The sequence below is a fragment of the Notolepis coatsorum genome (assembly GCF_963971535.1).
Source record: "Notolepis coatsorum genome assembly, chromosome: 1".
Taxonomy (NCBI): Eukaryota; Metazoa; Chordata; class Actinopteri; order Aulopiformes; family Paralepididae; genus Notolepis; species Notolepis coatsorum.
In genome coordinates this window covers 154,191,287-154,207,377 of record NC_140165.1, presented here as the reverse complement: position 1 = coordinate 154,207,377, position 16,091 = coordinate 154,191,287, and the positions used below count along the sequence as shown (strand labels likewise).

The following is a 16,091-nucleotide window of genomic DNA, read 5'->3' as shown; positions in this document are numbered from 1 at the left end:
TCATGCTTTGGAAATGTCCCTTTAAAATCGAAAATACAGATTCTTCCAACAAAAATCTGCAATAAAGAGTTGTGTGAACTATTTCAATATAATACTAGTCATGCTGCCCATATGCTTCTTGGGCGAAAAGTGTCCACCAAAGGCCAGAATATTTAAATGAGCTAAAATGAAAATGTAGCTAATATAATAAAAAACAGATGAAGGTTTGCAGACTGTAGCTCCCTTATTTTGCAAGTGGTGACGTTTCGAGCTACTAGGGTTGGGCAGAAAATGTAGATGTCAAATTAATATTTAAATATATAAAAATGTATATAGATATAATGTTAAAATCTATATAAAGACCATATGTATTGTAGGATCTGGAGTTCCAAACTTGACTTTAAAGGCTCATCCACCTTCAATCTCTTGCAGACAGGTGCAGAAGGACATTTCCATAGGTACTTGATGGAGGACCGAAACGTTTGTTTGAATAAAGTTGATCGCATATAAAGGGACGGGAGTGTGCGGGAGTTCTTTCTTCTCTGACCTAGGCAGGGCATAGAGTTACAAAAGGAAAATTTATTAATCTGAGACAGATACGATTTGGAATAACATCATCAACGCATGGGGGCAGTCTTATTTCACCCAACACTGCGTCGCAGCCAGATGTAATAATAAGCACAGGGACCTCCTCAGTGCTCTGGTCTAGCTCATGACTAGCCTAGGCCCTAGGCTAACAAGCTAGCAAACAACAGAGCAGTTGAACAAACAAGACAACAATTGAAGTGAGCGATTCAACTTCTATCCTGAAATTGGTTAGACCAACGATTAGATTGAATTTAAATTAAGACAGTAATGTAACGTACATTACTAACACAACGTACTAGCTAGCGTTAGCAGCAAACCTGCTAGCTTGCTAACTAGCTGGCTTGTAGGCTAACGCTAGTTGGCTCGCTAAACTCGCAACAATGGTAACGTTGGCTGATTTCTTTTGATGAGGCGATCCTACCCTGGATTACCTTCTGTAAACAATTCGGAGTCTCTAGCAGTTGGTTAACTAAGTTAGCTACCCGTCTAGCTAAGAAGAATAACCGACAATGACCGGTAAGTTACACCGAACTTCCTTGCTCTAACCCTATCATCATCATCATCAACAACAAGAATAAGCATACTAGCTTTCCACAGTTTAGCTTGATCGCATTATCTAACTTTAATTTAATATATGGTCATTTTGCAGATGATGATGTTGTTCTGCTGAATGTACCCGTCATTCGGCAGTTGTACCACTGGGACTGTGGATTAGCCTGCTCCAGAATGGTCTTGAAGTAAGTGCATTCTATTCGCTAGGCATACATGTCGACCTTTATTCAGCCCATATTCCATCAATTTACAGAGACTAATAACCCTGAAGAAATCCCATAGACTGTCAGAAATGGTTCGCTCCCTCTGACACATATTGTGTGTTGGCACTTGGGAAGATGATAGGCTGCTGTATCAAACTTTGCAGATACCTCCATCCTGTGAGTGATGAGGACTTCCAGACTGCGTGCTGGGAGCTGAAGCTGACGGAGAGTGTGTGGACTATTGACCTGGCCTACCTCATGTGCCAGCTGGGGATCAGGCATCGTTTTTGCACTCAGACTCTGGGTGTTGACAAGGGCTTTAAGAATCAGGTACAGTGCCAGGCCAAAAGTTAGTATAATCCAGGCCCATTTGACTAGATTAAATGGACATGTGGACTTTATTGTTATGTTGTTTTTCTTTTCAAATTCGCAGTCCTTTTATAAAAAGCATTTTGATACTGAAGAAGACAGAGTGAATGAGCTCTTTCTTACGGCAGAGAGCAAGGGCGTGGTGGTGAAAAAATGGTGAGTTTCTCAATTACTTTTCCATTTAACTGAGCCAAAAAAAAAGTATATCAAAGCATGGTCAACGCTGCTGAATGTCTTTGTGATTGTTACTTATAGCTCAGTGACAATTCAGGAAATCCAGACTCATCTGGACCAGGGACATGTCGCCATCGTGCTGGTCAACGCTGTAGTCTTGACGTGTGAACTCTGCTCTTCGCCTGTCAAATACTGCTGTTTTCTTCCCGTGGGCCAGAAGTGCTTCTGCAGGAAGCCAGAGTATCAAGGTCACTTTGTGGTCGTGTGTGGTTTCAACCGGAACACCGGCTGCATCTTCTACAACAATCCCGCATATTCAGACCGTGAGTATCCCGTCTTCAATTAGTATTGAATTGCAACCGGGAGAACTGTCTGCAATTAACTTGAGCATCCAGAAAAAAGGTTTGCTCAAATGTGGTTCATTTGGCTAGATTATTTGGTTGGAAATATCAATCAGTAGGATGATAGAAGCTGAAGCCAGTCGGTTAAGAACTGGGACAATGCTGAAAATATTTACCAAACAAAGTCATGCAGACAAACAGATTATGTTCGTGGATAAGGGTAGTGCTCAACTAGTTGACAATTTTTTTTTTAGTTGATTTAGTCTTAAAGGGTCAGGGTAATTCTGGACCCCTTGCCTATTTCCTACTTACTAATGATGCTGTCGATTGGTAGAGTCCTTTTTCAGCACAATCCATGCTGGTCTTCATACTGGAGCCACAGCTCCAGCTAGTCGGCTACTAAAATAATGTTGTGGGGCTATGGCTATGCCTCACTCTACAGGCTCTGCATTAAACTGCTGAAACCTTCTCCACAGTGCACCCAAACATAGAAGTGTGAGTTTTTTTAAGTGCTTTTTACAGTGGCCCATTAACTTACTATTAGCTTTGTGGCTAACTAAGGAGGAGCTGGGTATCCAGTATGAAGCACAGCATCATTGTACTGAGAAAGGACTCTAGGGGTCCAAAATTCTGAACTTATCCTTTAATATATGTTTTTGTATTTATTGGACAACAATAAGAACATTATGCATGCATTGTCATTTGATAAACCCTAATAAATGCATTCATATGCACGATAATGCAAGGCAGATCTCCTTAACAGAATTCATTGTTTGTGCTCTTCAGGAGTGTGCTGCACCAGCATCAGTAACTTTGAGGAGGCTCGGCGGAGTTATGGGACGGACGAGGACATCCTGTTCACTTTCAAGGGGAGTTGATGGACTCAGGAACATTGAATGTTGCATATATGGATTCTGACCCCATTGACATTGTAGTGATACCATGGTGCATCTGCAGCCCCCCTTACCCCTGTCTGGGACAAGTGATTCCAGCTCCAGCCAAGTCTGTTTTCATTTCCCTGGGCTGTCTTACCTGGTGCTAACATGGCTGACTACTCACAGAAGAACACTACGCCACTCCAAAGTTACCCATCCTCGTTCCCCAGTATCATATAGCCAATACCACTTAACGTGTAAAAGGATTAACAGCTGCAAAATTCAACAAAAGACGTTTTCTTTGTTGGTTTTTATCTGTTGGACACAAACGGATACTTTAAACGGAATAGATACATTTTATTTTTGTCTTTGTTCCATTTTTTATGTTGGAGTTTGACATCTGACACTGTGAGCAGCAACCTATTTGAAACTGAAGAAACGAGGATGTGGATGAGTATTTTGCTATAATGTAGGAATGGAAGGTCAATTGAGTGCACATTGATAAGGGCTGATGGCAACATTAATATTGTTTTAGCAGGTTTTCTTTTCAGTGTACCAAGTCTTATGGGGTTTATGTATTTTGCCACAAGCCCCCGCCCTCACTAGCCTTTTCCTATTATCTATAGAACTACTTTGACACTTTGTTGGGTGTTTTTGTCACTTCTTAAGTCAGATTATTCTATGAACAGGGAATCAAGGGAGTAATCGTTGTTTTGAAAGACTCAGGTAATTAATGTCCTTCAAAGTGATGTATGCGTGCATTGACAGACCATGTCACACGTGCAAATTATTTTCAATGCAATACACCATGGCCTGTCTATGGAACCAAAGCGACGTGGACTTTCAACGCAGAGCCTGCTTCTTCGGACAGACATGCTCATCGTGCGCTAATGTGAGTTAAGGTCATCCACAAGTTTTATTCACATTGTACGGCTGAGAAGCTCAACGTATCCCAGAACGAGTGGGCATGAAACGGGTGGGAACATTGAGGTTGATGCCTTGCCGGTTTAGTTTGATCTTGTGATTGAACATTGTTAAAATGATGATACTTATCATGTTTTCTGTTGAAAACAGCGATCATTGGAGACTAGATAAAATAACATTTTTTATTTCTTTGTCACTCAAATTCTTTTGTATTTTATTTTAGTGTCATGGATGAAGTTATTGCACTATGGTTTTTGTACCAGACATAATTATGTATTTAAATTATAAATTTTACCATGAAATGGCTTATCTGAATCTATATGAAAAGTCAGATTTCTTTCCTGCGTGTGCATTTTTGGTATGAACAAATGGAATGTTTGAAGCAACAAACTTTATTTTTTATGAAACATTACAGTTACAATTGCATTTATTATGAACTGTAATCAATAAAGGATTTTGAACACAGGCCTCATGCTATTTGTCATGTGAATTAAGTAATATGCCCTATATTTAACACACATGTCATGTAATGCATTCATACCAGACCTGGGATGAATTATGAGTTGAATTGTATTTTATCTTAGATTAAAATATATTTACTGGCACCTGGGAACCCTTCAGATTGGCCTAGAGATGCAAACACTGGTCTTTGGTATTCAGGTAGACACAGCAAACAAGCATTGTAATTGCAAGCATTGACCTGGGTCTATTTCAAACTGAAGTGTCCTCTACTCCCTCACTATGTTGGGTTTGAAGTCATGTTTGACAACCTTGGTGAGCTCCTCTGCATACTCTGCATACCTCCCAGTCATCTGCAGATAATTAGTACAACATGGTGAGGAAGCAGATACCATATTGATGAACAGGTTATCAAAATGTAAAACTGCTCCAAAGGTTAATTGAATTTACAGTTAAAGGTGCTGTAAGTGATATATTTTTGTTAAATGGTCAAATAAGTGTTACGCAGCTCTACATTATGACAGCCATCACTGAGTGGTCAGTAACAGAAAAAGCATTAATTGTTAAAGAGAAATTTTTTCTGAAAATAAATAAAAACAAGTTTTACTGCCAGTGCAGTAAGCAAGTTTGGCTTGGCAAGATTTCTTGAAATAAGTAAGAATATCTACAGTAGGGTTCTCTCCTGATTGGATAAAGTAGGAACGGGATACCTGATATTTTTTTTCTGTTTACTGCAGAACGGAGGGACTAGGAGACCCATGTTACTGACCAACCACTCTATATCAGTGATGGCTGTCGGAATGTAGAGCTATTTAACACATATTTTAACAAGCAGCACCTTTAAATTTACCTTAAAACTCCACTTGTCGCTGATTTGTCGGTTTAGGTTGAGATCTAGCTCTGCCACCAGGAGGCCATCTTGCGTTCTAGAGAGCCCAGGTGAGCGGCTGCCATCAGGAGCAGCCACATAACTTGAACCATAGAAGTGTCCAAAATCTTGGTGAGCTGCAAGAGGCAGGGAGAATAAACACAGAGTGGAACTACTGGCCACTTTGGGTCCATTTCATGATGCTTGAAAGAGTCAAAGCATTGAGAGGATTATATTTTTGCACTTCTAGGTCCAGGGTTCCCAAATGTCATTTGAATGATTAGCTGATAGCTTTAGTTTATATCCCATATACTTTTATTAGACCTCTTATTTACACTTGTACAGCCCTATCTATATATTTTATTTCATAATTATATTATTCTATTGTGCTTAACTTAGCTCATATTTAATTACATTTTACTCCACCTCTTTATTGTATTATCTGTCCGTGTCTGTCCGCTAATGTCGCACCGATAACGTCCAAAGCAAATTCCTTGTATGTGAAAACTACTTGGCAATAAAGACCTTTCTGATTCTGATTCTGAAATAGATATGCATTAGGCCATGGATCAGCATTTTTATTTTTATTTTTTTGTATCCACTTTTTCTCCCATCCCAATTTAGTCGTGCCAATTCCCCCCTCCCCTGTCTTGATCGTTGCTCGCATGTGCCCCCCACTGGTCGGTCGTAGGGAGGGTTGAAGAATCTATCGCATGTCCCCTCCGATACATGCAGAGTCAGCCAGCCACTTCTTTCCACCTGCCAGCGCGGACTCTCATTGGCGAGGTGTAACGTGTGGGAGGCTCACACTACCCTCGACATCTCCTGTCCTTGCTGTGCAGGCGCCCTGACCGACCTGTAGGAGTCGCTGTTTACAACAACCAGATTACCACCCATCGACTCCCCTCCCGCTGACTCTGCCAATTGAGTCAGTATGACGGCCGGCCCAAGCCGGAGGCAACGCTGACAGCCGGATTCGATACCGGTGTCTCACGCGTTGGTGACGAGCGCTTAGACTGCTGCGCCACCCAGCCGCCCATGGATCTGCATTTGAAAAGATTCCATGCAGAATAACAACTGTCTGGATAGATGGGAAGATAAGTGGAAGTGAAACTTATAATCAGAAGTATCATTCTTATTATTATTATTATTATTATTATTATTATTATTATTATTATAATCTCTTTATTTGTCAAGTACATTTGACATATACAAGGAATGTATATCCTCTGCATTTAACCCATATTTTTAAGGGGCAGGGGGCAGCCAGTTTGGGTGCCACAGGACCAACTTCAGTTCTAATGCCAGTACCAATGGCAGCAGTATGTACCTAGCACGGCTGTCTTTTATGCATGTATTTTAATATTTTGCACTAACTGGCTGAAAACTGAAAATAATTCTATACCTTTTTTTCCATCACCGGAAGTGAACTCGTTTTTGAAGTGTTCCTGCATGAAATCAGATGAAATTCAGGTGAAGCAACAATGATAACATTCAACTTCACAGTGAGACAGCTAAGCAGGCGCTTGGAAATCTAAACAGCGAATGAAGAGTTCCCTGAAATGTCCCAAAGGCAAATTTTTACAATACCCTACTTAACAAAGCTGTCATTAACCTACTAGAACATAGCCTACTTCCACGGCCGCCGGAAGGCTGTAAAAGAGACAGTGTATCATAGACATGCTTACCGTCCCAACACGGTTGATTCCACAGGTAAAGCAGTGGTTTGCTATCGCTGCATTCCTGGCCTCAATAGGCCACATAGGCTCACTGTAAAGTCATTTGAGTTAAGTATAGGGTTGTCTTTAAGTATGTATTTCTGCATGAATGACAGGGTGAAATCCACATTTCCACAACATACCTAAGGCCCCCAACAGTAGCTGAGGGATTGAAGATGATCTCAGCTCCATTCATACCATACATGAACCAGTTGAGGGGATGATGGCGCCCGTAGCAGATGTTCACAGCTATCTTTCCAAACGGAGTCTGGAACACTGTGTGGCCAGTGTCACCCTCCATGTAATATGTGGACTAAGTGGAATTGAAAGAAGGTACATATTGTAGTACAAATCTGTTTGTATACATATAAACATACAGTGACTCAGACACTACTGAGAATAAATGAAATAATATTGTGTTAATGCGGTGTAAAATATCTTCACAGGGGGAAACTGATATGGGAAATTTACATCAGTGCAGCACAGTTAAGTGTTGAAATGACATTATTACAGTAAAACTAAGACTACCATTTGTATATATTCTTACAGTCCTTTGTCTTTGGCAAATAACATGATTTGGATTCAAATGAACCACTCCGGACAGTAATGACAGCTCCAGTGTTTTCTCTGGTAGGCAATTATATCCAAGCTCTAACCTGAAGGTGGTGCTAGCAGCATGTACATGTCTTTTGTGAGTGAGTAAGACAGTGCGAAAGTTAACATGATAGTACTGAGATCCTACTCTGATCCAAAGATGTGTAGGCTGGAACAGACCTAAAAGTCCCAACTATCATCAGCTGTCTTTGTCTTTATTGTGTGTTGTGTTGTGATGCAGTGGTCAAAGAAAACATATCTCCAGTCGATACACACACAAATTATATATATTATTTTCCAGAATATAATTATTTTGTTTTATTTCCTTAGAAAAAAAATATTTTCATGTAAAATAAATGTGATACTACTTACTATCATCTATACTATGAATTTAAATAATAAAGATTTATATGTATCAGCTTAAAGAAGGTGGGTAAACTATTTAGCCAATAGGAAGGTGGGTAAACCCAGTTTAATGTGTTTACATTACATTCCTGGTTGTGAACAGAGGGAATCTGGATCAAACGCATGCCAGGGAGATTTGTTGTGTAGTTTAATAAGGTAACTATACTGTAGCTCTAGCCAAGAAGAGATTCCATGGGCTTTTCTGATTATTAACACATGATCTGACTCAGGGTTTTGTTGCTTTCCATAATATATTATAGGAAGCATAGAGCTTTCAACATACAGTCCAGGACATACTGTGTACACACAAGTCAAACAAATTACACCAAAGTAGGCCATGTACACTTAGTAGACTTTTCAAAATAAAGGCCTCATATTGTGTCCACTGATAAGATTGTGTATTGTGTTTCATGTCAGAGATCACAAACCCACCTCATTAAAGTCTCCGACCCTGGGAATATGGTTCTTCCTGGTCTTGCCCAGCACGGCTCCGGAGTTGGAGATCACCACGGCCGTGTTCCACAGGGTGCTGCGGAACTCATCACGCTCCAGGATAGGAGACACAACTACCATGTTGTATTTCTTGGCCAGCTGATAAGAGAATACATCTTTGAAAGTTAATGAATTTGTGGAAATGCAGTAATAATTCAGACATTGTGGTGGCAGGGTGGTCCAGAGGTCACTGGTTAAATCCCCGGCACAGACAGGAGGATGTATTCCAACTGTGATATAGTAACTGGAGGGTGTATTCCAGCTGTGATATAGTAACTGGAGGGTGTATTCCAGCTGTGATATAGTAACTGGAGGGTGTATTCCAGCTGTAATATAGTAACTGGAGGGTGTATTCCAGCTGTGATATAGTAACTGGAGGGTGTATTCCAGCTGTGATATAGTAACTGGAGGGTGTATTCCAGCTGTGATATAGTAACTGGAGGGTGTATTCCAGCTGTAATATAGTAACTGGAGGGTGTATTCCAGCTGTGATATAGTAACTGGAGGGTGTATTCCAGCTGTAATATAGTAACTGGAGGGTGTATTCCAGCTGTGATATAGTAACTGGAGGGTGTATTCCAGCTGTGATATAGTAACTGGAGGGTGTATTCCAGCTGTGATATAGTAACTGGAGGGTGTATTCCAGCTGTGATATAGTAACTGGAGGGTGTATTCCAGCTGTGATATAGTAACTGGAGGGTGTATTCCAGCTGTGATATAGTAACTGGAGGGTGTATTCCAGCTGTGATATAGTAACTGGAGGGTGTATTCCAGCTGTGATATAGTAACTGGAGGGTGTATTCCAGCTGTGATATAGTAACTGGAGGGTGTATTCCAGCTGTAATATAGTAACTGGAGGGTGTATTCCAACTGTAATATAGTAACTGGAGGGTGTATTCCAGCTGTGATATAGTAACTGGAGGGTGTATTCCAGCTGTAATATAGTAACTGGAGGGTGTATTCCAGCTGTGATATAGTAACTGGAGGGTGTATTCCAGCTGTGATATAGTAACTGGAGGGTGTATTCCAGCTGTAATATAGTAACTGGAGGGTGTATTCCAGCCGTGATATAGTAACTGGAGGGTGTATTCCAGCTGTAATATAGTAACTGGAGGGTGTATTCCAGCTGTGATATAGTAACTGGAGGGTGTATTCCAGCTGTAATATAGTAACTGGAGGGTGTATTCCAGCTGTGATATAGTAACTGGAGGGTGTATTCCAGCTGTGATATAGTAACTGGAGGGTGTATTCCAGCTGTAATATAGTAACTGGAGGGTGTATTCCAACTGTAATATAGTAACTGGAGGGTGTATGCCAGCTGTGATATAGTAACTGGAGGGTGTATTCCAACTGTAATATAGTAACTGGAGGGTGTATTCCAGCTGTGATATAGTAACTGGAGGGTGTATTCCAGCTGTGATATAGTAACTGGAGGGTGTATTCCAGCTGTAATATAGTAACTGGAGGGTGTATTCCAGCTGTGATATAGTAACTGGAGGGTGTATTCCAGCTGTGATATAGTAACTGGAGGGTGTATTCCAGCTGTGATATAGTAACTGGAGGGTGTATTCCAGCTGTAATATAGTAACTGGAGGGTGTATTCCAACTGTAATATAGTAACTGGAGGGTGTATTCCAGCTGTGATATAGTAACTGGAGGGTGTATTCCAGCTGTGATATAGTAACTGGAGGGTGTATTCCAGCTGTGATATAGTAACTGGAGGGTGTATTCCAGCTGTAATATAGTAACTGGAGGGTGTATTCCAGCTGTGATATAGTAACTGGAGGGTGTATTCCAGCTGTAATATAGTAACTGGAGGGTGTATTCCAACTGTAATATAGTAACTGGAGGGTGTATTCCAGCTGTGATATAGTAACTGGAGGGTGTATTCCAGCTGTGATATAGTAACTGGAGGGTGTATTCCAACTGTAATATAGTAACTGGAGGGTGTATTCCAGCCGTGATATAGTAACTGGAGGGTGTATTCCAGCTGTAATATAGTAACTGGAGGGTGTATTCCAGCTGTGATATAGTAACTGGAGGGTGTATGCCAGCTGTGATATAGTAACTGGAGGGTGTATTCCAGCTGTGATATAGTAACTGGAGGGTGTATTCCAGCTGTGATATAGTAACTGGAGGGTGTATTCCAGCTGTGATATAGTAACTGGAGGGTGTATTCCAGCTGTGATATAGTAACTGGAGGGTGTATTCCAGCTGTGATATAGTAACTGGAGGGTGTATTCCAGCTGTAATATAGTAACTGGAGGGTGTATTCCAGCTGTGATATAGTAACTGGAGGGTGTATTCCAGCTGTGATATAGTAACTGGAGGGTGTATTCCAGCTGTAATATAGTAACTGAAGGGTGTATTCCAGCTGTGATATAGTAACTGGCGGGTGTATTCCAGCTATAATATAGTAACTGGAGGGTGTATTCCAGCTGTGATATAGTAACTGGAGGGTGTATTCCAGCTGTGATATAGTAACTGGAGGGTGTATTCCAGCTGTAATATAGTAACTGGAGGGTGTATGCCAGCTGTGATATAGTAACTGGAGGGTGTATTCCAGCTGTAATATAGTAACTGGAGGGTGTATTCCAGCTGTGATATAGTAACTGGAGGGTGTATGCCAGCTGTGATATAGTAACTGGAGGGTGTATTCCAGCCGTGAAATAGTAACTGGAGGGTGTATTCCAGCTGTGATATAGTAACTGGAGGGTGTATGCCAGCTGTAATATAGTAACTGGAGGGTGTATTCCAGCTGTAATATAGTAACTGGAGGGTGTATTCCAGCTGTGATATAGTAACTGGAGGGTGTATTCCAGCTGTGATATAGTAACTGGAGGGTGTATTCCAGCTGTGATATAGTAACTGGAGGGTGTATTCCAGCTGTAATATAGTAACTGGAGGGTGTATTCCAGCTGTAATATAGTAACTGAAGGGTGTATTCCAGCTGTGATATAGTAACTGGAGGGTGTATGCCAGCTGTGATATAGTAACTGGAGGGTGTATGCCAGCTGTGATATAGTAACTGGAGGGTGTATTCCAGCTGTAATATAGTAACTGGAGGGTGTATGCCAGCTGTAATATAGTAACTGGAGGGTGTATGCCAGCTGTGATATAGTAACTGGAGGGTGTATTCCAGCTGTAATATAGTAACTGGAGGGTGTATTCCAGCTGTGAAATAGTAACTGGAGGGTGTATTCCAGCTGTGAAATAGTAACTGGAGGGTGTATTCCAGCTGTGATATAGTAACTGGAGGGTGTATGCCAGCTGTAATATAGTAACTGGAGGGTGTATTCCAGCTGTAATATAGTAACTGGAGGGTGTATTCCAGCTGTAATATAGTAACTGGAGGGTGTATTCCAGCTGTAATATAGTAACTGGAGGGTGTATTCCAGCTGTGATATAGTAACTGGAGGGTGTATTCCAGCTGTAATATAGTAACTGGAGGGTGTATGCCAGCTGTAATATAGTAACTGGAGGGTGTATGCCAGCTGTAATATAGTAACTGGAGGGTGTATTCCAGCTGTGATATAGTAACTGGAGGGTGTATGCCAGCTGTGATATAGTAACTGGAGGGTGTAATCCAGCTGTAATATAGTAACTGGAGGGTGGCTGAACCTGCGCTCTGACCTTTGACCGTGCGCTCTGATCTCTCTGAATAAATGCGTACGCGTAGGGGACTATGTGTGTTTATTTGTATTTATTCATTTAACCTTTATTTAACCAGGCAGGTCAATTAACACTTTGAGTGCCAACCACGAGAAACTCGTTAGTTCATGCCATGCGTTGAGTGCCTAGCATTTATTTGAAAACTATTCATAAATAGGCTGAAAAATGACAACGTGTTTTGTGTATTCCACTAAAGAGCTATTATCACGGAATCTTTTTTTTTCTGGAAGTTTAAAAAAACTAGCGTTTTTCAAAATGGTATAAAACGGAAATGAACCAATTAAAAAACAATCCGTTTCGACAATGTTGACTGCAAACAAGTCATTGATAAGCGACGGGCGTATTAGACACATAGCCATCATTTAAGATATAGTTTATGCGTTCGCAAATATGATCGCCCTCCATTGACTACAGCGTTGGCACTCAAGCGCTTTTTCTGGCTCCCCCTGCTGGCACGGAAAGTGTTAAGAACAAATTCTTATTTACAATGACGGCCTGGATGTATAAGTGTCTGGTGTCTAAGAGGGATACAGTATATGTGAAAAGACTAATTTCAATTGCCTTGTAATTGTTGCCTTGTAAAGTAATCTTCTACTTTTAGTCCCAATTTGATTTTTGTTTTGTGGACTGAGACATGTCCACTGTTCTAGAGTGGGGCTTAACTCTAAACTCACCTCTTGACAGAATCGTGTGGTGTATCCTTCTTCAGCAGATTCTGCAAACTCTGTCCATGGTTCTTTCTCTCGTGTACAGAAAGCAAAGGGCATAGCTGCAGGTGTAAAAAGCAGATCAGTCTCTAACATTTTCCACACGTTAGTGCACATTGTAGCTACTTTGAATGAATGACAATAGGTGAGCATATCAGTCCAAGTTACACGTCTATGTGTTTATGACTGATTAAGCACTCACTCCAAGCCTCTTGGAAGCAGACAACGTTGACGCCACACATGGCTGCTACATTGACCATTTCCCCAATACGCTTATGGATGGCATTTATCTGTGAAGACAGAGTGAACAGGGTAATTGGTATACCTGCCTAAAAGTTGCAAAAGATAATAATAATAAAACGTGACTTGAGGATAGTTGACTCCATTTGACCTGGTCAAGGACAGGGGAGTCAGTGGGCAGGACGATGCGGTTCTGAATGAGTCCGACCCGGATGATCCTGGGGGGCCTAAGCTGCTCCTGCGCAGCCTCAAACACGCACCCCTGCAGCTCAAAGTCCCACTCTGCGGCGGCCTCCAGAGCACACACTGGGAGGTCCAACTTCCTACAGGAGGGTAATGAGGTGTGAAAGGCTGCATATGCTGGATGCTAGGTAGATAACAGCATGGCATGGTAGATAAGAGTGAAGAGAGAGATATGCAGAATCTACTAAATGAAAACAAGTGTGTGTGATAAAAGCTTTCTTCAGCCATTGTGTGTGTGCAAGGCAAACACGATATGATATGATATTGTATAATGGTATTATGATCACTGATGATCACTTTGCCATCAAACATTTGATTTGAGGCTTTGACTGTTGCTGACGTGGCCTGTGTGAGGTCTGGGGTTAAAGCAGGGCAAAGGTCATGTTTCATGCTCAACTTTGAGGTACCTCAAATCAAACCACAATCCCTGTCTCGTGTGGTATACTGTGAATGTGGAAGGGGTAACCTAATCTGTGTCATTCATGTAACATTATACAGAGTAGACCCTGCTGACCATTATCCTTGTCTAAAACATAGCTATGCATTCAGACCTAAAGAATATGAACATGTGGGTGATTTGAATTGTTATGCATGTTGACAGTTGATCTTCTCTGGTCGTTAAAATGCTTTATTGTAGCCAGACCACTGGAGCTGTACTAGAGGGGAATGTCACTCAGTTTAAGAATGCACATATATTATTCTTATATTCCCGAGACAGTCTAATCATATTTATGTGCATGAAGAGCTCTCTCCCAAAGCCATACATCAGAGAGACTGGTCTCTAATGTCTGGAGTCACTCCAGTGGCAGTGAATGGTGTGCCTTCAGCATTAGTGAAGTCATACAAGGTTTGGCTAAGTCCCAGAACAGAAAATGTGGTATATTCTGATCTAATCAGAATGTGGTCTATTCTGGTCTAATTATTATCATCACAGACAGATTTTCTTTGGTGTACAAACTCAAGTCCCAGTTTTCCAAAAAACCCTTAGCACTAAGATGTTCTTCGTGCCAAGATGCCTTTGGGAAATTGGGCCCAAGCTGAGCAAGTTTGAACAATGCTGTGGTATTCCCCTTTAATCCTGCAAACGTGAGTTTAATATAATTTTGACATTAATGTATCTATATTAAAAAGTAGATTTTTTAATGGATTACCTTTATCAGAGTATGTGATATTTGCTAAATCTGCCTATTTAATTCATATTTACTCAGTACTTTATCTTTGTAGGCTATACTTGCGAAATTGGTCAAAGTCCACTGAGCATAATAAACGACTCGTGAAACACAGCAGTGAAATAAGGCTAAAAGAAAGCTCTGCCATCTGGTCTGGGTAGCTAGTTGATCATATGATGGTAAACAAGAATACCCTGAAGACTCTGGCAGGAGCACTCATTCAAGGGTACTACGACTATGCTTGCACCTCATGGTACCAAAGCACCTCAAAGGCACTAAAAACCAAATTACAAACATCTCAAAACAAACTAGTCAGACTACTGCTTGACCTGACTCCTAGAACCCACCTCACCCCTGCCCACTTTGACAACCTAGGATGGCTTAGAGTAGACGACAGAGTACAGCAACTTGCAATGGGCCTGGTCTACAAGATACACTACATGACCAAGGTACCCATGTACATGTCAAAATACTTCCCAAATGTCAGTGAATACCACGATCACAACACCAGAGGGAGCTCCACAAATCATGTTAAACCCAGATTCGGCTCAAACAAGGGACTAAACACGTTTCGCAATTATGCCACATCAATGTGGAATGCCCTACCCAAAGCTCTAAAGGAATGTGAATCACTACCCACCTTCAAAAGCACTCTCAAAGAACACCTACGGGAGACTGCAAATCGAAACTGGCCCAGGAAATGCCCTAACCCAGTTGTACAGTAAATGACCAAGTATGGCTTTGTCAGTATTCCAATGTACAGTGTCCCCCACCTACCCAACCCCCCCCCCCCCCCCCAAATCTGGTATGTCATAAATGTATAGATGTAGCAGTACTGTCTATCTGTATGTCGTGTGTGTCATATATGTTATGATGAATTGAAAATGGGGGACCCTGATGTAAACAAGACGAAAGTCTTTCTCTGGTCTGCATCCCCTTAACAATTGTATGTATTGAGCTGTACTGTACTGTACCCATTCTGCAATCTGTTAATAAACTTTTCAATCAATCAATCAATCAATCATATTCGAACAAATTATACTGAACTTCATTGTAGTTTCAGAAGCACCGAGCACGTCAAAGTGAGCTCTCCGTCACATACAGCAACAAGACTCAGGTAGTTTAATCATTCACACTCTCATCATTCACACAACTCACTGAGTTTCCTTTCCAAATAAGATTCGTTTAACTTCTCTTAGCTCATCCCTGGGGATATGGGTCTCCAACGTTTTCTCCAATGATTCAAACTCAGATTCCGACATCATAAAACACTCTTCTCGTACAGTATGTCCAGTCTCTTGTGGTCCTCTGCTTGCCCACCAGGTCAATAACACACATGGGTTAAAGTTAAAGACAACATATTCTTTTACCTATTCCAAAGGTTATGCAACCACCTGTCTGTCTCTCTCACGTAGCTTCCTCGTTGGCTGTTAACCGTTTTTGAAGAGAATGCTCATTCCAAACTGACCCTGGATTGCAAACCATTTTCTTTGTGCTGTGAGCGTGTGGGCCGGTTGAG

The 16,091-nt window shown here is 41.3% G+C and overlaps 2 protein-coding genes across 2 annotated transcripts; one reads left to right on the top strand and one right to left on the bottom strand.

Moving 5' to 3' along the window:
- Positions 1 to 675: 675 nt before the first annotated feature.
- On the top strand, positions 676 to 4,471 carry gucd1 (guanylyl cyclase domain containing 1). The gene is made up of 6 exons (XM_084320939.1): positions 676 to 1,083; positions 1,217 to 1,304; positions 1,487 to 1,652; positions 1,756 to 1,847; positions 1,947 to 2,188; positions 2,993 to 4,471. Exons 1-6 carry the CDS (start codon positions 1,077 to 1,079, stop codon positions 3,082 to 3,084), a joined length of 687 nt encoding a protein of 228 aa, XP_084177065.1. The 5' UTR covers positions 676 to 1,076; the 3' UTR covers positions 3,085 to 4,471.
- A 262-nt stretch (positions 4,472 to 4,733) lies between these two features.
- On the bottom strand, positions 4,734 to 15,837 carry upb1 (ureidopropionase, beta; the record flags this gene model as incomplete). Its single annotated transcript, XM_084325032.1, has 10 exons — positions 4,734 to 4,817; positions 5,315 to 5,469; positions 6,738 to 6,780; positions 7,021 to 7,102; positions 7,194 to 7,363; positions 8,482 to 8,640; positions 12,888 to 12,982; positions 13,123 to 13,210; positions 13,312 to 13,483; positions 15,731 to 15,837. The coding sequence occupies 10 exons, from the start codon at positions 15,835 to 15,837 to the stop codon at positions 4,734 to 4,736; spliced, it is 1,155 nt and encodes a 384-aa protein (XP_084181158.1).
- Between the last annotated feature and the right edge of the window lie 254 nt (positions 15,838 to 16,091).